The sequence below is a fragment of the Microtus oregoni genome, unplaced genomic scaffold (assembly GCF_018167655.1).
Source record: "Microtus oregoni isolate MIOR12 unplaced genomic scaffold, Mior012 000036F_ref0000092, whole genome shotgun sequence".
In the NCBI taxonomy this organism is placed as follows: Eukaryota; Metazoa; Chordata; class Mammalia; order Rodentia; family Cricetidae; genus Microtus; species Microtus oregoni.
This window is the reverse complement of record NW_024543095.1, coordinates 21,230,458-21,250,795: the sequence shown is the minus strand read 5'-3', so window position 1 is coordinate 21,250,795 and position 20,338 is coordinate 21,230,458. Positions and strand designations below refer to the sequence as shown.

General features: G+C 38.6%; 1 protein-coding gene across 11 annotated transcripts in view; it reads left to right on the top strand.

Moving 5' to 3' along the window:
- Window positions 1-19,976, top strand: part of Prlr (prolactin receptor) — a 174,133-nt gene extending 154,157 nt beyond the window's left edge. For 8 of the 11 annotated variants that reach the window (XM_041631043.1, XM_041631049.1, XM_041631050.1 and 5 more), the window contains 5 exons: window positions 258-427; window positions 1,729-1,870; window positions 2,314-2,413; window positions 2,927-2,996; window positions 4,762-6,017. In XM_041631043.1, coding sequence (XP_041486977.1) covers window positions 258-427; window positions 1,729-1,870; window positions 2,314-2,413; window positions 2,927-2,996; window positions 4,762-5,760 — 1,481 coding nt within the window. In that variant the 3' untranslated portion in view covers window positions 5,761-6,017. Of the gene's footprint in view, window positions 1-257; window positions 428-1,728; window positions 1,871-2,313; window positions 2,414-2,926; window positions 2,997-4,761; window positions 6,018-12,259; window positions 12,773-19,274 lie in introns of those variants that run through there. The other 3 variants (XM_041631053.1, XM_041631051.1, XM_041631052.1) reach the window with 3 other exon arrangements.
- The last annotated feature ends 362 nt before the right edge of the window (window positions 19,977-20,338 follow it).

The window sequence follows — 20,338 nt, the reverse complement described above, 5'->3', positions numbered from 1 at the left end:
AAGTGGAGAATATAGCCAAAGCAAAATCTCAGTTGCTTTTTTTTTGGGGGGGGGAGTGTTACTTTTCAAACCCCATCTTCAAGTTCAAACGTGACTGATCACATGTCAAGAATAAGAAGGAATTTATTATGTCCTCTGAGGATTCAGTGCAGTAGAGAAAGTGGACGGACAGAAATATAAGCCATGACAGACAACAGTAGGGCCCAAGAGAAGCTTTAAGCCATGAGGGAAACTAAAGATGTCTTTTGTATCCACAGTTGAGCCAGAGCCTCCTCGGAACCTGACTTTAGAAGTGAAACAGCTGAAAGATAAGAAGACGTATCTGTGGATAAAATGGTCCCCACCCAACATAACTGATGTGAAAACTGGTTGGTTTACAATGGAATATGAAATTCGATTGAAGTCTGAAGGAGCAGATGAGTGGGAGGTGAGTCAAAGTGAAGTATATTGGAGGACCCATGTCCTTCGGCAGGGATGACCCTCTCACAACAGAGCAGAGCATTTCCCCAATTATTGTGGGCATCCCCTTGCAGACACAGCCCTGCTAGACAAGCAATGCCTTCGCCCTTCTACTGAGATTGAAAGATGTTCATATTCACAACTCTTACAAAGACAATTGCTTGTACCAGACAGGTTCCAAATTTACCCACCCATGAATATCTCAGACAGCCTCTGGATATAAACTATAAACTATACTGAGCCTGGAGGCAAGAGAGTCAGTTTAATATGCCCATGGTCAGTGTTTTTAAGGAAATGCTTTGTAATAGTTCAGTGTAAAATGATAATGCTACAATTACAGGCATAATGGTATTCTACCCTATGTTGAAAATGAGACATTTGCAAACATAGTCAAAATAATAGAATCACACATTTTTAAAAAGATAATTAAAATTCCTAAAGAAAATAAAGTAGTCTATATTTTAATCCTCTCTGTCTCAGTTTCCTAAAATATATATATATATATATATCTTTAATAGCTGGTTAATCCAAACTAAGTCTACTCCAAGACATTTTTGATGTAGTGAGAAGAGACTTGTTCAGAAGGAAGTCCCACAGTCTTCACCTTTTATTATTTTTTTGTATATTCACTTAGCTAATATTTTGGCAATCATACTTTAGATTTCAGGGCTTGAGTAGATTCAGGGGGAATACATGTAGTGCAACATGCTCTATAAGTAATATGAACTTTGTACTATATTCTTTATCATCAACATCATCAAGTCATCTGATCGACCTCATATAATTGATACTAAATCTGAGTCCTAGACTAGGAAGGTAGAAACCTGATGGCTTCCTTGCTAAATAACGTTTTCTTTGTTCAACATACGTGAAGATTTGGATTCCTTCCACCTAGTAGTTTTTACACCAACTAATAATCCTTTAAATCAATTACTTCATTGGAATTTGTAAACTAATAATTTTATCATCTCTTATATGTACGTCTAATTTGTTGGCTGATTTACTTTCACTAAATAAAGTGGGGAGGGGTGGCAATTAATTGTCTTTCTGAAATAGAGTTCCAAATAGAGACATCGAAAACCTTTTTTATTTTCATGAGAAAATTTTTATGAGAAAATTTCAAGAAGGAAAGAATAGAACAGAGCAATGAGAATAAGGCATCCTCTAAGCATAGCCATGTCTAACTCCCCATTAACTTATGTGAAAGAAACACCTATTTTCTCATAACAAAAGTCATAGGTGACCTCTGTTTCTCTTGTTCTTCCTTAGAACCATTTTACAGGGCAGCAAACGCACTTTAAGGTTTTTGACTTATATCCAGGACAAAAATACTTTGTCCAGACTCGCTGCAAGCCAGACCATGGATACTGGAGTAGGTGGGGCCAAGAGAATTCCATTGAAATACCCAGTGGTGAGTGTTTTGACTATACTTTCCCCTATGTTTATATAGCAATAAAACTGCACGTAATAGCTACTAATAATACAGAAACTATTTTGAGCCCTATCTAAAAAAGTAGATAGATATGTGATTATCATCTCTTAACCTAACAAAAAGACATTTGGAAGAGCTGTATTACTGCCTGACTCATAGTTGCCAAACATCAGTTTCTAGAATGAAGTTACAGGTATAAATCTGGAATGTCCTCCAAGGACTCACTGGTCATTCATTCTGATCTGACCTTCCTATCTATCTTATATGTACCTTCTGTTGACGAATTGCTTTTCAAGTCAAGAAGCACAAGCGGGAAGACAAAATCTTGAGCCCAAATTTGCATGGGTTATTTTGGTTGGCTAGTTGGTTTTTTAATGTTGATATTATACGTGATCAAAGCTCTCTGGCTGTTTGTTTTTTAGACTTCACCCTAAAAGATACAACCGTGTGGATCATTGTGGCCATTCTCTCTGCTGTCGTCTGTTTGATTACGGTCTGGGCAGTAGCTTTGAAAGGCTATAGGTACTATACTGTCTCCCCACTCTTCTCTCAGGCATTATTATCTGAAATAATGACAAAAAACACCGATAGAAAGATGACGAAAACCAGCAGACAGCCTAAGTACCTATTTATCCATTAGTGCTAGTACTTCTTCTAGTACAAAAAAGTAATCTGTTATCAATGGGTTTTTAAAAAGAATATTAAAAATATACTTTTTGAATCTAGTGTTCTTTCTATAAAATAGGGGTTTGGAGCTGTAAAATTGTAGAAATCTGGCGAAAGCAGTTAACACTGAAAGAATCAAATGGAACAAATAAGCCAGTAGCTTGAAATTAGCATTCAAAATTAGCCAGCAAAGGTGTAGTGTATGTCTCTACCACTGCCGCTGGCCTTTACCGCTACTTTAATACAGCCCTAGAATTCAACCCAAGCATCAACTGTTTGAGAACTGGGAGAGGGGGGCGGGAATCTTTTTCAAATATTATAATGAAATATGAGACATTTGTCCTCATTGTCTCACAAATTGTTTTATAGCATGATGACCTGCATCTTTCCACCAGTTCCCGGGCCAAAAATAAAAGGATTTGATACTCATCTGCTGGAGGTGAGTGTCAGAAACAGAGAGAGTGATGTGACTCACTGCTCGATGGTAATTAGGTTTGCATATGCCCGCTCAGTCCTCATCAGTTCAACCTGGCCCTCATCCCTTTCCAGTCGCCCCTTCTCATCAGCATGTATATGAACAGAAGAAAGTGTTTGGGATGACTGTGTTCATCATCACATTCTAAAAGTCACAGAGCAGAGAGAGACAGCTCGGAGGCCTCCAAACTCATGGGGAGGCATGTTACATGACCCAGGGCTGCTCCTGAAGACAGAGATGACCGTTTTGTTCAAATAATGAATTTAGAGAGAGAGAGCAGATATTTTAACTAATGCTCACTACCACCGTCTCCCTTACACATGAGTCCAAGCTTCCATTTCAATGTTCTTTACAAAGCCACTGTGCCAGAATTTTCCATTGTCCCTGTGCTCTCATTTGAGTGGTCAGTAGATCAGTACTCTCTGGGCCTGTGTTTCCCAAAGCACACTAGACTGATTTGAGACAGAATTAAAGCATTTCTTTCTGGGTTGAAATGTATAGTTTCAATCTGACCTTAACAGTAATGTGGAGAAAAGCCATTACCTGTATATAAAAGTAAATGCCGATTGATGTGATTGCGTATTAGGCTTATAAGAATGTGGAAAGTGAATTTGATTTGTCTTTCAAAATCACTTTGATTGTAACTACAAGGACTAGAGCTAAGGAGTTTAGGTTTCTGGTCCAGGGGGTCTTACCCACTGTTCAGTCTACTATTGACCTTTACAAAGCCAACAGTAATGTCTCAGCTAAGCAAGTTACCCAGTATCTATCTCATAGCTCAACCTGCTAGCCACAGAGACCTAATGATAAATGGTTACTCTATGGTTATACTGTTTGTATTCTTTCTTGCCTTATCTCTACACTTCATAAGAACCCTGAGAGATAAATGATATTATTCCCATTATAAAATTGGCGAGCAACCTATGCAAAGTCATATCTACCTGGTAAGGGATAAAAGCCAAGCCTTAGGCACATGACCTAAGCCAGAGGACTTGGGAGAAGAGGAGAAGTAAAAAGAGACTGGATGAGGAAAGAGAAAAATAGGGAGAGAGAGACAGAGAATGTGGAATAGGAGGAAGAGAGAGGAGGAGGTAGGAGATGAAAGAAATAAAGAATAGAAAAATTGGATCAGAAGAGAAAGGAAAAGAGAGATGGAAAATAGTAAGAGGAGGGAAAGGGGAAGGAAATGGGGTGGTAGGAGAAGCCAGAGACAAGACCAATCCACTGTCACCAAACTCCAGAAGGTGGTAGAGGAGATTAGGAGGCCAGCCACCACATCTCACAACTACTCTGCCAGTGAGTACCAGTCAGGAGTATACACAGACACTACGACTACAAATGTTTCACAAGACACTTTGGTTTCATAGTTCTATGTTTATCATACATATAGTACTTACCCATGGAGTTCATGGCCACTATTAGAGACAAAGAAAAATCATGAAAGATTAAAGAAACGTAATTTGGTGAATAGGACCCAAAAGGTACTTGTAGATGACCTGACCTACATGTCTGCAGTCTGGGGGCGGGATACTGTGAGACTCCTCACAGACCCTGCTGCTGAGCAGTAGGAGGTGGAAAACTTCCATTCCAAGACTAAGCAAGATACGGCCTGGCTGCGGCCCCAGGAGCAAAGCCCCTTTACTCTGCTCAGATACCACTCAGCTGTGAGGCCAAGGGTGGCGTGCGCTGCAGCTAACAGCCATCTCTCCTTGTGTCTGTGTTTCAATAGAAGGGCAAGTCTGAAGAACTCCTGAGTGCCTTAGGATGCCAAGACTTCCCCCCCACTTCTGACTCTGAGGACTTGCTGGTGGAGTTCTTAGAGGTGGATGACAATGAGGACGAACAGCTAATGCCCTCCCGTTCCAAAGAGTACCCAGGCCAAGGTGGGAAACCCACGCATCTAGACCCCGACAGTGACTCGGGTCACGGAAGCTATGACAGCCATTCTCTTCTGTCTGAAAAGTGTGAGGAGCCCCAGGCCTACCCACCTACTTTCCACATTCCTGAGATCATTGAGAAGCCAGAGAATCCTGAAGCAAATATCCCTCCCGCCCAGGACCACCAAAGCAGCGTCCCCTATTTTCACGCAGATGTATCCAAATCTTCAACATGGCCTTTGCTGCCAGGCCAACACATGACCAGGTCTCCTTATCACAGCACTGCTGACGTGTGCAAGCTCGCTGGAGGTCCTGTAGACACGCTCGCCTCTTTCCTGGACCAAGCAGGAAAACATCTTCTAAAATTCTCTAAAACCCTTGAGACTGAAGAGGAAGAAGAGGTGGCGGAGCACGAGGAGATGAAAAGCTTCCGTTCTAAAACTAAACAAAACGCATCATGGCCCCTGCTCCAGGAGAAAGGCTCCATTGTCTACGCTAAACCCCCAGATTATGTGGAGATTCACAAAGTCAACAAAGATGGAGTACTATCGTTGTTCCCCAAACAGAAAGGAAACAACCAGATGGAGAAGCCCGGGGTTCCTGAAACCAGCAAGGAGTACGCCAAGGTGTCTGGGGTTGTGGATGACAACATCCTGGTGTTAGTGCCAGATTCACGAGCTCAGAACACAGCTTTGTGTGGGGATTCAGCCAAGAAGGCTCCACCATCGCTCGAACAGAATCAGTCTGAGAAAGATCTGGCCAGCTTGGCTGCAACCTCAAGCAACTTCAGACTCCAACTGGGCAGGTTGGATTACCTGGATCCTACATGCTTCATGCACTCCTTTCACTGATAGCTAGACTCGTGGAACGATTGGCTAAAATGTGATTTCTCTTCAGGTAACACTACAGAGTCATGGAACAGCGTGGTCTGCTAGCAGATGTTTCAGGATGTGGGTAAAATAACACACTACTTCACTCCTTTACATGCTCCCATTTCAGCACCTTCCTCCCCTCAGCAGCTGGTTTCCAGAACAATCGATCGTGTATGCTGTGATTCACAGACTTGCTCTTTGCTATTAGTAATATATATGTACATATATATGCGTACATATGTATATATATAATGTGTTCAATGAAATAAAAGCACATTGTTTGCCATTCTTGAGGGATGGTGCCAACAGGTATAGCCTCTGCAATAGATTTGGCTTGTGGTAGACGTATAAACAGTCAAAATAACTTAGCGTAAGATGATGTTGAAAAGGCCATAAAAGAGCTTTTCAAAACGGATGGCTAAGCCTTTACACTCCTCCTTCATTTAATTCGGATGGTCCAAGTATAACCCTTTTCTGAAAGGACACATTCCAGGACACCAGCCAAATTGTTTACAACAGTCCCTATGCCTGCCTGACCCTTTGCCTGTATGCAAATGAAATCAGGCCTCCCTTTTTGTTCTTAAAGTAATTTGAGTGTGTCAAAAATGGTTTATCCTGCCTAAATGTTATTTCTTTCTAAGGCCTCTAGAGTGTATAGTTTGGGGGAATAGAATTTTCTTACAAGATAAGGCCAATGAATTTCATGTGATGAACCATTTTCAAATGTTTTCCTTGCTTCATTTCAGCAGGACAGATGATTTGTTATACACCCTAGTATTTTCTTAGTAGAAAACAGACTCCCAAAGACTAATTTTAATCTAACCGGTAATTATTGCAGGGTGGTAGTAGAAGTGTTGCCTTACTGTATATACAATTTTGCTTTAATACAAACCCGTAAGTTTAGCACTGTATTTTTGAAGACTATTTTTCTATCGCTTAGGTAAAGTAAAGACTATTTTCTAACTTCCCAGTACTGCTGTTTACGTCTTCAAGTGGGGGCAGTCATTTCTGCTGCAAGGTTATAATGGGTATTTAAAGTATATATAGTATATGCAGACCATGTCAGAGAGAAATGTCAGGCCAACCCCTTTCCCACTTAAGAATGTGAAGTGAATGAAAAATTTAAATAGGTACAAAATAGTACCATTTATCTGATTTTTTTTTATCTCCAGGACACTTTAAATAGGAGCCATCTCTATTAGGGTTTTAGGACTCTAGACCTAAAATATTTCTCCCATGAACTTAGGGCTCTGCCCACCTATGGGTGACTTTTATGAACCATGAAAGTGGAAAGTAGTGACCGCTAGCATAGTTTCCAAGACAGAGAATTGGCTTTGTTTTATTTACTTTTTTTTTCTGAGAAATTCTGAACACAAAAGGATTTTAAGCAAAACCGAAAGTCAAGATCTCTCTGGAATAAACGCATTCGCAAACTCTTGGCAGAGGCTGTGCTCACGTCAAGAACGTCCAGCTAGAAGTTCTAGGAAATCAAGCAGCTGTTAGTGATAACAAGAACTTCAAAGGTCAGGAGATGGAGAATCCGCAAGACAACTGCAGGGGCAGGCTTCCTGAGAAGGCTCGCAACCTTCTAGCTCCACCTTACTAGGAGTACCCAGGACTCATCTGCTGCAGTCTGTCTCCCCTTTCCTCTCCTCTCACTTACTGGCAAGTAATTCTCTGTCTATTCACTAACAGGATATAGAGACTCTGAACTGCACCTCTTGTGAAGTTCATCCAACAAGCACATATTGGTAGAAACTGCACTCAGAGATTCCTTGATGCCTGAGAGTGAACATACAGCCAACCCTTTTCTGAACTGCAAATGCAACCCCTGAAGCCTATTTTCTCAATACATAAGCATCTTGTGGACAACAGAAGCATTTGGCAACGTTGTTCAGGCTCATTCAGTGCCCTGGATCCTCCATGATGAATGTCTGAGGACCAGTTGCTTTGGCACTACTTGGAAATGTTGTTTTCAGCATCTCAAGTCTCATCGAAGACATATGGAATTGGAGTCTGCATTTTGCTAAATGCCAAGATAACTCACGTGCACACTCAATCTGGAGAAGCAGTGTTTTCTACGACCATTTCCCTGAGAGGTTTTTTTCCCCCTCTCTTGGAAAGTATGGAGCAAGTCTATTTAATTTGAAAACAGCAACACTGTATGTAAAGAGAAAGCATGAACAAAACTGTTAGTGATTTAAGATTTACATAATGATGATGTTTATATGAAGTCACATGAGAGAATGACATGCAAAATGCACACACCTTCCAAGAGGGCCAACGAGTCTAGTTCACCTTGAAAACTACTGACAAAGAAACTTCAAAACCAGTACAAACTAAGCCTTTCCCAACATAGTCTGTTCTTCTCCAGAAGATAAATATATACATTTATTTACAAATTATGACCACTATAGTACTGATAGTGCATGTGCTACTCATAGTTTGAAATTTAAAAATCTGCTTCTGATATATAATTTTGCATAGATGAAAAATATGACTGTCTACAGACAAATCTCATCCAACAAATATCTATGTCCATGAAATAAAAGAAAATCTATAGATCTACTTGTTTATTAGAATCTTTATGATAAAATGTTTTCTGTTAAAAGACAGCTGCTTGAGCGACAGAATGAATACTAGGAGTCAAGACACCTGGGTTCTAGTCCTGCTATGCCTTGGAAAGTCCAATTGCCTATTCTGGATTTCAGTTTTCCTGACTATATTGGACGAATAGCCAGCAGCCTTGACTCTGTGACTCACTAAGTAATTGGAACCGATGGCTGGCATCTTGCTTAGGTTGTGAGACAGTTCTAGAGATGCAGTCACCTTCACCGATGTGCTCGTTTCTTCTTCACCCTTTCAAATCTCAGGACCTGTCTGTCTTCATACATTGCACGTCCACGGTATAGGTCAGCCTTTAAGATTATGCGCAAATATGTGTGCAGAGATTAGACACCGAAAATGAGACACTGGTCTTTAGAAAAATTACTTTTAATGTGTCAAGTCATGCTCACTCCTGCATGGAGCCAAGAGCCTCAGATCTCTGTTCTTGTATTTGGTTGTTGGCTGTTTTCCCACCATCATATTTTGTGAATAACCATTGCACATGTAGATTAAAGAAACTTATGCTCTGAACCACAAAAAAATACGTAGTTTTGTAAGCAACTGCATAAGAACTCATGTTATGAAGTACATGGAAACTGAATACATCCCGTGGATGATTGATGGAACTTTCAGACACAAATGGCAAAATAGTCTATGATAGGTTTTTACGAAATGCATAGAAAGAACTTTTAATATGAGCACAACTTGCCATCGGCTGTGTCACTGATTTTTAATAGATGATACATTCTCCTAAGTGCCTGAGACCAGTTCTGGTAATCAGTTGTAGGTCAATGATTCATTGTAAACTCGTTTGATGGGAAGCAGCCAAGCTCTTGCTGCATATGTAAGCTCAAACCTGGGAGAGGCTTTGCTTGACATGATCCAAGAGGATTGGTGAATCGTCAGTTAATGCACCACCGAAGAACCTGAGCTCCAGGGGAAAGTCTGTCTGGACAGAAACCTAGATCCTTTCTTTCTCATTTATTTTTTTTAAATTCGGCTTCCCTCTGCTGTCCCATCATTTGCAAAATGACTCGGCCTGCCTTCAGCAACTTCAATCTAACACAGACAAGAAAGAAACAGATCTGTATATTTTACAAAGTGCCTTTCTTTACTTTTTTAAAAAAAAAAAGCCTTCATTTTGGAAGAAAAGTGGATTGATTGGAAAGTGAATTTTACCTTAAATGGATTTCTTTTAACTAAATGGAGAGATAAAGAAAAGAACAGCCAGAAAAAGGATGATAGAATGACCTAAAGACTAACCAGCAAAATGTGCAGAGATTTCTGTGCGTAGTTTAATTGAATCATCGCAGAACTAAAATGAATAGTGTCAGTCACTTTGCCTAAGTGTGATTGGAGATAAGGCTGCCAGCCCATGACTCAAAACTTTCCATTCTGAAACAAAATGTTGATGCTTTCTTGAATGACACTGGATTGTATGCCAAGCCCTGCAGAGGACAAGATGTGCACTTTGAAGCTCTGCACATAGATGGAAAAGTAGAAATAACCTTGAATTGATATCCCCAATTTTCCATGGATGAAAGCCTTGTGTGTACTGCACTGAACCGGGTTTCTTTTCTGACTTTTGGCTCAAGCACAACATTGATGCAGTGAGGAGAGTCACTGAGCCTTCCATGTTCAGCTCTAGGTCGCATCACTGTTGCTAACGAGGCTGCATGACCATGATCGTCTCTTCTGATTCCGGCCACTGGTTTCCTCTCTTTAGATAAGTAGGTTGACACCCTCAAAAGATGTTTCTAAGATTCCTTCTAGGTCTGTCTTTCAGTTAACTTTTATGAGGTGTGTAAAATCTAAGACTATAGATGAAGAGCCCAGATTCCACTACTAACATGCACTCGACCTAGGCAGTGAATGCCCGAGACTGTGTGTAGAAATACTCAGAAAACTGAAATCCATTTCTCCAAGTTAGGTAGACCAGAACCCTTGCATCTCTACTTCTTTCCATTCTGCGTAACTAAAACCTTTTCAGTTCCTCTTTCCAGGACCTGTTTTTCTCCCTAAAGATTAATAAGGTAGAGTAGTAAACTTGGGGTCTACAGAAACAAAACTACCCATAAACATGAATTTAAATTTTTAGAAGATAGACCAATTATTATATTTCCCCACAAACACAAACCTGAACTGAGATCATAAGTAATACTTTATTTAAATATGTACTTGCTTAAAGATTCAACCTGATAACTTGTTATCTAAGAAATCTAAGCTATCTTGACGAATAGGTATTGACAGTCTTAAAGAGAAACTTTAAAATACATACTTTTTGCTTCAGAGTTTATGATCTAACGAGAAACTCTACTTATGATTACAATCCTTTCTTATGATTAATAGACATGTCATCCATGAATCATGTGGGAATTGTCTCCTCGGTCTTTTTATTTTCCAAGAAGGTACTTTTGGGTTTGAGCTCTGCCTGGTATCAGCTTCCAATGGAGGGAAAGGGTAGAAGATGGGACGTTCCAAAGTGCGGGACATATCAGAACCCCACGAAATGGAGAGTATACATTAATTCAAATATAATTGACAATGGTAAATCTACATGCAATTATGAGTTAATTGCTGAGAGAAATACACAGCTCATAAGACCATGAGCTGACAGCTCTCCTGTTCACACCACTCCCTTTTATTTCAAGTTAGAATGCACTGAGCCACGTATAGTAGAATGGCGCCCATCTAGATGGTCCAGCCAATGAGCAAAGGGACTCACAGGGCATCTTGGCATACTAATTAATATCTATCTACTGCCATTTAAAAAGAGAAGAAAAAATTCAAAAGCCTTTGTACTATCAAACATAAACTTTAATAGTTATGGTCAATTTATGCCCACCTAGATAAACTAAAAAATACAGGCTTAGTCTGTCTGTACACATTTTGCAAATTGGGAAGACAGCCTTTTTACCACATTATCGAAAATGGAAAAAAAAAACTATATAGCAAAAATACCTCTGAAAATCATTTGCTTTACTAAATTCCTGAGAAAAGTATTTTGAATTTTTAAAACTACCTCCCTTCCCCATCTTAATAATTTTCCTTCAAAGCTGCTTATAGTTAGGAATGAAAGGTACCACATCTTTTCTCTGGACTGGTGTTGATGGAATATTTGTTATATTTCTCATGTGACACTCCTAAGTATCTGTTATTTTACACTATATTGCTTTTTGTGGTTCAAAACCAGTATATGCCATATTGAAATATATAATCCTCATGCTGTAAATTTATCATGTAATACAAATGAAAATCATTATTTAATGACTTACGATCTAACCGTATCTAATTTCAGTATACTTATGTCTATGTCTGTAAAACAAAATTAAAAATCTGTAATCGTATATGCAATCATGTATTTCTGTTGAAAACTGTGAATGTTCTGATTTTTCCTTCATCTTTGTCTATAAGTGATACTGTATGTCATTGTATAGCTGACTGAGCTTCTAATGTGTTTAAAGTACAATCCACCAATTAGTGAAGTGTCAACCCTTAGGCTTTGCTTCATGTCATTTCTGCGTGTTCTTTGCACCTTGAGACTTGCTTCTGTGTGCCCTATCAATAATTTTAAACAATGTGAGAGTCTCGTACAAACCAAAGCAATTCAGACGCAGCCCATTGAGTGATCATGCCCCGTGTAAAGCCATATTGAAGCAAAGACTCCGCTGTAGCATAAGGCTCCCTGTTTCCAAAGCTGCCACTACCTCTCTCTTGCTCTTTCCCTATAAAATGCCAAGCAAAATTCAGCCTTGAAGTGGGAAATTAGAAGTGGTTACTAATATTGTCATTTTTAACCTTCTAACTCACTACTTTACAGATTTATGCTAGGTTTTATGAATAACCATTTTTACATTTTGATATTTTGTAGATATTGGCTGATGAGTAAAGTGCAGAAAGACCACACAGTAAGTCATCAGAATTTTTTTAAAAAATCATAGATTGCAAGTTTTCCCCTATCAATGAGTCACCTCAAGGTGGTTGGCCAAAGCCATTATAATTTGTGTCACTATTTTTGAAATACCCAGCACACAGTGCCTGGCTGGTAGCGTGTTTATTTCCTTCGCCTCCCCTAGTTCTATTTTCTTGTTGGAAATGCAAATGAACAGAATTGCGTGGATGTTGCTAAAGTGATTTTTCTTGAAGAATTTTTGCTGCTAGAAGATCTATAATCATGAATCTGTAATTTAATTTGCCCAGATTCCCAAGAAATAAATACCCTCTTGGTTTGATTTTTAACCATCAAATATATTATGGCATGGGAAGAGTCAGCCATTTATCAGAAATAATCTTGCTCTGATTTTAAAGGCTCATTTCTGTGTGTCACGGCTGTGGTGTCTGCTTTCTTTCTTTTGTATTAAAGGATTGTACACTGCTAAGCACATATGATTTGTCTCTTACATTTTTCACTCTGTGAATCTCGGGTTATTGCACATTGTGCTTCCTGGTTTTCATGGATTTACCCATTTGTCTCTATCCACTTTGTACGAACAACATGGACAGTTAAATCATTGTCAATAATACAAAAAAAATGCTAATTTCTCTCACATCATTTTTACTGCATGCCAAAAATAATGCTTGCTGAACAGAATCTTAGCGATCCCAGAATAATATGGTCATTATATTTCTATTTGTGTCATTATTGAAAATACCCAGCTCAGTGCCTGGCTCAATAAATATGTGTTTCTCTTGCTTGTCCTTCTTCTCTTTTTTATTTGAAAAAAAAGGGGGGAGTGTGAAGAATATTGTGTATATGGCTAAGACAATTTTATTAAAGACTTTTTAAGACACAATGATATATAATTAAGAAATTGTTCACCAAATTAAATAAAACAGATTTTCCCATTTGTGTTCACCCATCCCAATAAAAAGACAAAATTCCCCTCCTTTAACTCATTTCTGTCATAGAAGAAGTTGACAGAAATAAAGTAAGATGAAACTGGATTTATGGGGCTCGAATAAGGAAGCTCATTGAACTGTGATAAAATTAAGGAAGGACCAGCCCATCGCGGGGTAAATGGAATCCCTTTGAACAGTGTATTCGTCACTATTATTAACATTTCTTTTCTAACAAATTCCATCAGACTAAGCCTGAATGGATAATCTTTACCTTTCAAGGAATTCTGATCTAGAATCATCCAGCGCTCATATTGTGTTACAGAACTGTGTAAGATGTTTGAGATGTCTTTCTTTTCTGTTCCTACTTATCATCTAGCACTGTGTCTTATTAGAGAATGAATATTCTCTTTCTCATGGTGACTATCAGTCTCTAAAACTTGGTCTTGGGCAAAAAAAAGCACTGACTTTCTGTGCTTCTATTGGACCCATCTGCCTTTAATTCTAAGGCTCGTGAGTATTTTTAGCTTGCAACATTTGGAGTGTCTGTTATCAAAATTAAGTACGATACAATTAACAGTGACCTGAGGCCATAAAATAGGTGACATGTTTTCCTGAATGTATTGTGTGTGCTTTTCTGAGAGAAATCAGGAACTCACATTTCCACATCTTGCCAGAAGCAGGTCTAAAATCTGAACCCATGTGGTCCTCCTCCAACAATATAGTCTAAATCCCCATCCTGCTACTTAGAAACTGGAAGACACAACTTCCATCTTGGTGTGTAGAAGACAAGAGATAAGGCCATTAAACACTGCCCCCCACCAAGGACATTACAGAATGTGAGGGGAGAAATCTCCTGATGGATGTGATAGCTTCTCTAAAGTGTGCAAGGGAAATCCAGCCAATTCTTGATAGTGTGAAATTCAGAATTTTTAACATCTAAAATTACAATTCTTTTATGGTAAGCTCCTCTCACACTATACTGCACAACCCCAGCCATCACTGGGAATGTTAAACATTCTTCTCCTTCTTTGACCAGGAAGAGACATATTAAAGTGTGCTCTTTACATCATTATAAAGTATTTTATAAAATGCTTTATAAATGGATGGAAGAAAAAAATGGGAATTTTATAAATGTATTTTTAAAAGGTTGTAAATGCTCCAGGGAATGTTTACAGTGTGGTTGCTTCTTCTAAGACGTAGAATGTAACCATAAGTGAAATTTCTAGTAGTTTGGTTTTCCACGAACAATGCTGGTAGTACTTCTGAATTGTGTGAATTCGTGATACACTTCCTAGTGCTTTTTTTGGAGTTAATTTTTTTGCAATGGTAAGTGTTTAGTTTAAATTATTTTAATAAGTTGTTTCCTTGTATGCTTACACCACATATTATATGACAGATGGAATGTGAAGCAAGCTCTCTCTTTAGTAATCTTTATTAGAACTTGGTTTTTGTTTAGTTTGGTTTGACTTGGCTTTGGCTTGGCTTGGTATTAAAAAAAAAGGAAAATGGCATTCTTGCACTAAAATATTGAGGCACATGCTAACACATTTTACCTCAGGCCACTCATCTATGTTTTTGCAAAGACAAAATTTGTACTCATCTTTCAACACCTTCTCCTATTTTCCTTCTATTCCAAATCAACTCTGAGTCATTCTTTCAAATAGACTGAGTTCTACGTCTTCTTCTACTGACCTCATGTTCCTTGTCTTTATTCATTTGCCAAATTCAGGTCTTGAAAATGCAAACATTACTGGAAGCACCCAGAAGTTCCTTGGATCGTCTCATGGAAACAACCAAGAACTATCATTAAGAGAATTTCCAAATCCGATATTCAATCACATTGTGAAACCACAAAATCTTAGTGACAGGACTAACATTTTCTTGTATTAATTTTTTCTAGCCTAGAATTGCTCTACCTCTTGATCTAAAATCTCAGTTATGATTCAACCATATTTTTATTAAACAGAGTATTTCATAAATGCCTGGAAATTTCCTAGGAAAACATAAAACATAACAAACAGCTATTAATGAACATCAGATTTCCTCAATATCAGCATTTCCCCTTATATGGTCCATATCTTTTTTTTAACCAATGAAACATCACAGATGCTATCATATATATTCTTCGAAACTGAATTCTTTACTCCTTCCCTCAGTGTTACCCACAGTCTTGCACTTGTCATATATACTCCTTGACTTTTAAAAAACTACATTTACCTCATGCCCACATTTCAGTAAGTGATATGTGCAATACTTCAACTTTAATAGATTATTACATTTATAAGATTCATCTCCTTGCTTCTTGAGATAGAGTTTTCTAAACTGGCTATAGGCATATATCCCTATGTACTTTGACCTTTTTTATCACCGGGATTTTTTTTCCTTTTTTTTCCTTTTTTAATTGATTTTTATTAAGCTCTACATTTTTCTCTGCTCCCTTCCCTTCCTCTCCCCACCCCTTCAACCCACTCCCAAGGTCCCCATGCTCCCAATTCACTCAGGAGGTCTTGTATTTTTCTACTTCCCATGTAGATTGGATCTATGTATGCCTCTTTTAGAGTTCTCATTGTTGTCTAGGTTCTCTGGTATTGTGATTTGTGGGCTTGTTTTCTTTGCTTTATGTTTAAGAACCACCTATGAGTGAGTACATGTGATAATTGTCTTTCTGTGTCTGGGTTACCTCACTCAAAATGCTGGTTTTTAGCTCCATCCATTTTCCTGCAAAATTCAAGATGCCATTATTTTTTTCTGCTGTGTAGTACTCCATTGTGTAAATGTACCACATTTTCCTTATCCATTCTTTGGTTGAGGGGCATTTAGGTTGTTTACAGGTTCTCGCTATGACAAACAATGTTGCTATGAACAGTGGCATGATTGAGCATTCTTTGGATATATACCCAAAAGTAGTATTATTTGGGTCTTGAGGAAGGTTGTTTCCAAATTTCCTGAGAAATCACCACACTGACATCCAAAGGGGCTTGCATTCCCACCAGCAATGCAGGAGTTTTCCCTTTACCTCACAACTTCTCCAGCATAAGTTGTCATCAGTGTTTTTGATCTTGGCCATTCTTACAGGTATCACTGGGATTTTTAAGATACATCAGCTTCCACCTTTTGGTTCTACCTGCTGTATGCAATTGTAAAGAGTTTGAAGAGTTCATCCATGATATAAATGTTGATGGTGATATAAAAAGCATACCTTAGCATTCCCTAGATACTGACAAATTGTTTGCTCCAAAGTAACACATCAATTTACCTGTCCAATCCATGTAGGAGCCTCCGTTCCTGCCCACTTTTTTAGTCAACTAGTATTATTGTGGAATATTAGCTTAAGATGTGTTGCATTTGCTTATGCTGTGGACTATTTGTTTAATGATACAAAGATGTGTTGCATTCTTTTATATTGCATTTGTTTAAGTCTGTAAAGTGTGTTATTTTGCCTGCCTAAAATACCTGATTGGTCTAATAGAGAGCTGAGTGGCCAATAGCTAAATAGAAGATGGAGAAGTGGGGCTGCCAGGTAGAGAGAATACATAGGAATAAAAATCGAGGCTCGAGAGAAGAGTGAAGAGCGAGAAAAAGAGGAGAGGAGCCAGGGGCAGCCACCCAGCCTCCAAGCCAGCCATGGAATAAGAAGGAAAGAAAGAATATATAGAATTTACAAAAGTAAAAATGCCAGAGGTAAAATGTAGTTAAAGAGAAACTGTATAATGTAAGTTAGAAAAGCAGGCTAGAAACAAGCAAACCTAAGGCCAGGCATTCATAAATAAGAATAAGTCTTTGTGTTGAAGTTGGGCAGTGGGCCCCCAGTTTTCAGATTCAGTGATTATTTCGGGTCTGGGCAGCAGGGAATGAACGAGCAGCCTCCACCAACATTCTGTAGTCTCCAGAATAGTGAGAAATATATTTCTATTCCATAAATTACTTGGTCTCTTTCACATAAGCCTACATGGGCTAAGACAGTGGCAAAACACTGTCCAGAATTAAATAAAATACATAATGGAGTATTATTAAAGAATATGAGAAGATGGCTCAGATCTTCCCTTTGTGTGAAAAGCTGTGTTATGGGTAGTTTACTAAATTGCATGAGTATTAACACAAATATGTAATACTGTATTTAAGAAAATTTGCTCTATGCCCTAAAATATCTATTTTGGATAAATTTCTATGGGATGCAGAAAAGAATATATATTCTGAATCTTTGGATGTCATATTCTCTAGCTAGCTGTTAAGTCTATGTGATCTACAATTTCATTTTACTCTGATGTCTCTACATTTATTCTTTTCTAAATGACACATCTGTTGATGATAATAAGGTGTTAAAACCATGCAGTATTACTAATGTGTCAATTATGCTTATTTTAAATTGTCTGATACTAACAATTTTTATAAACTAATATTATTGTTTTACAATACTGGGCTGCTGAATATTTGTGTGTACATGTTTATAATCATTAATACTCTTGACAGATTTGTTCCATTATCATTATAAAATATGTACCTCCATTATCATTTCTCGCTAATTTTGTTTTAAAGTTGATTTTGTTAGCTATGAGCGAGTGCAGATTCTCCTGCTTTCTCTCAGGTTCTATTGCCTGGGGATATCTTTTCTATATTTTTACGTTTAGTCTGTATTTTTCTTAGCCAATTAGGTGTGCAGGTAGGAAGCAGCAATCAAATCATTTTGTTGTGTTTGGGAGGATAGGTAACAGGTAGACTAGTCTGGGTCTTTTAATTGGATACTTGATACCATTAACATCAGTGAGAACTGGAAGATATGTACTAATACCTTCCATTTGCTGACTAGTTTGTGGTATTTGGCCCTTTCTTATCTTTGTTGACTTGTCTACTCATCTAATAAGATTCAATCTTTCCCATAGTCTCAAGGTTGTGAAGACTTTGAGAACCACAAATAAGGATGGACAGGAAAAGGAGAAGAGCTATGTTGTGTTATAGTTAAAACACTAAGCACACAAGAAGGGAAAGCTTCAAGACAGCACCATGTTGCATATTAACCCATGTGTCTAGGGTTCTCATAGCCTCTTGTACCCAGATGTGCAGTTCTTTCCTAGGATCTGGGAAATTCTTTTCTATTACTTAAATTGTGTCCTGTTTCTTTAGTTTGTACTTACTCCCTGCTTCTCCTTCTCTTTCTCTAAATCATAAATTTAGCATTTTAGTGGTGCCTCAGAAGTCTTGCAGTATCTGTTTTTACTTTCCTTATGTTCTTTATTATCATCTGAATATTTATATTTCTCTGTCGTCGAGCTCTGATAGTCTACCCTCCAGTTGATCCACTTGAATGGTGAAGATTTAACTGAGTTTTTATTTAGTTTATTCAACTTCTCACTTTTGGCACTTCAATTTGTTTATTCTTACTTTCTAGTCCTTTGCTGAAGTCTTCCGTGTGTATGATTGTCCTCGTTTTTCCCAGTAGTTTATTCATATTCTATTCATTTGTTTGGGAGTTAATTTATGTCTTCTTTGAATTTGTTGATGCTTCTTATCATCATTCTTTTCCACTGGGGCTAAAATTTTGCCCACTTTGCTATCATTAAAATCAATTATTGTGAAATTTTTTACTCTTTCAAAGAGTCATGTTACCTTGTTTATCATAATCCTTGTATTTCTGCATTTGAATTTGTACATCTCGGTGTGGTTTGTGGGCAGAGGCAGCTACAGTTACTCTCAGATATCCAGTTTCTCAGAACAAGATGGGGTGAACTACAAGTCTTTGGCCAATTATCCCAAGTTTTCACCACATCTAACTGCTCTTGTGGGAGGGAAGCCACATACGGATGCAGCAACCAATGCCTACACAACACTTCCATCTTCCATCCTGTGGGTCTCTGAGTTTTAGTTAACTCAGCTCCCATAGATAATCACTTGCTGTCACTCATTCCCCTTTGTGGTGCTCTGGTAGTTAACAACGCTGATTGATGCATCATTGAAAATGAAATGAAAAGCGGTCTGCCCTGTGACTCCTACTAACTTCCCACTGAAAGGAGCCTCCCATGGTTCTGACTCAGTCTCTCTCCTGTAATTAGACTGGCTCTCCAAGCAAATACAAGGTGGATTGGCGCCTGGCCCTTCCTGGACGATTTCATAAACCGGACAATGCAGGGATGCTTGACTCCTGAAACTGAAGACTCAGATGAGAGCCTCTCAAAATGGGTTCCACCGCCACCTTGACCAAATGCTGAGAACAAGACAGAATTTTCCCAGTGACAATAATCTGTACAGTCTCCAGGACACCGGCCTGGTTAGACTGTAAATGTGCTAAGTAACAAGATCTATATTAATTGTGTTTTCTCAACAACTCACTTGCTTTCTTTTAGCTCAGTCTCTGCTTTCTGCCATCATGTTTCTTCCTGTTTCACATGGTGATATCTATCTCTCTGTGTCTCTCTCTCTATGTCTTTGTCTCTTTCTCTCTGTGTCTTTCTCTGTCTCTGTCCATCCTTGTCTCTGTCTCTTTTCTTTTAACATTCTCTTTGGTCGCTTCTGAAATATCAGCGCTTTCCTGCTATCAGCCATCTCAAAGAGTAACTTCTGTTACTGGCCATCCTGCTGTATGACCCAGAGATGAAAGCAACCACTGGGGGTGACTAGTGGGATGTTCTCTCCCTCCCACTGCCTTCATGCTTTTCTGGGCTTGAGTGTCTCTTTGCTTGTCTGTCTGCTTAAGACAAAACATGTTTTGTGATCAGCGGAATAATCACACCTTTAAATAAACAAATAGTCACTCACTTCTCCAAAGATTATTCAAAATGAACTATTTTGCTTCCCACTCTAGAAAGTTCCTCATGTTGGGTGCCTTAACAAAACCTCAAATTGTACAATACCCCCCAAAAGAATAAAATTCCAGTCATGGAGACTGTAGTTCCCAAAGGTAAAATTGATAATGCAGAAAAGCTGGAGGCACAAGGCAGACTCTGGGGAAACCAACACCTAATGCCCACAGTCTGACAGCGTGTATGACAGACTCTTAGCCCAAGAGAGAGGCTATATGTCTGTCCACTGCCCTCACTGACGTATTATCCTGCATTGCTTGATGAGCCACATCGCACAGATGTGCCCTACAGCCCTCAGAACATATGAGCGAGAGGCT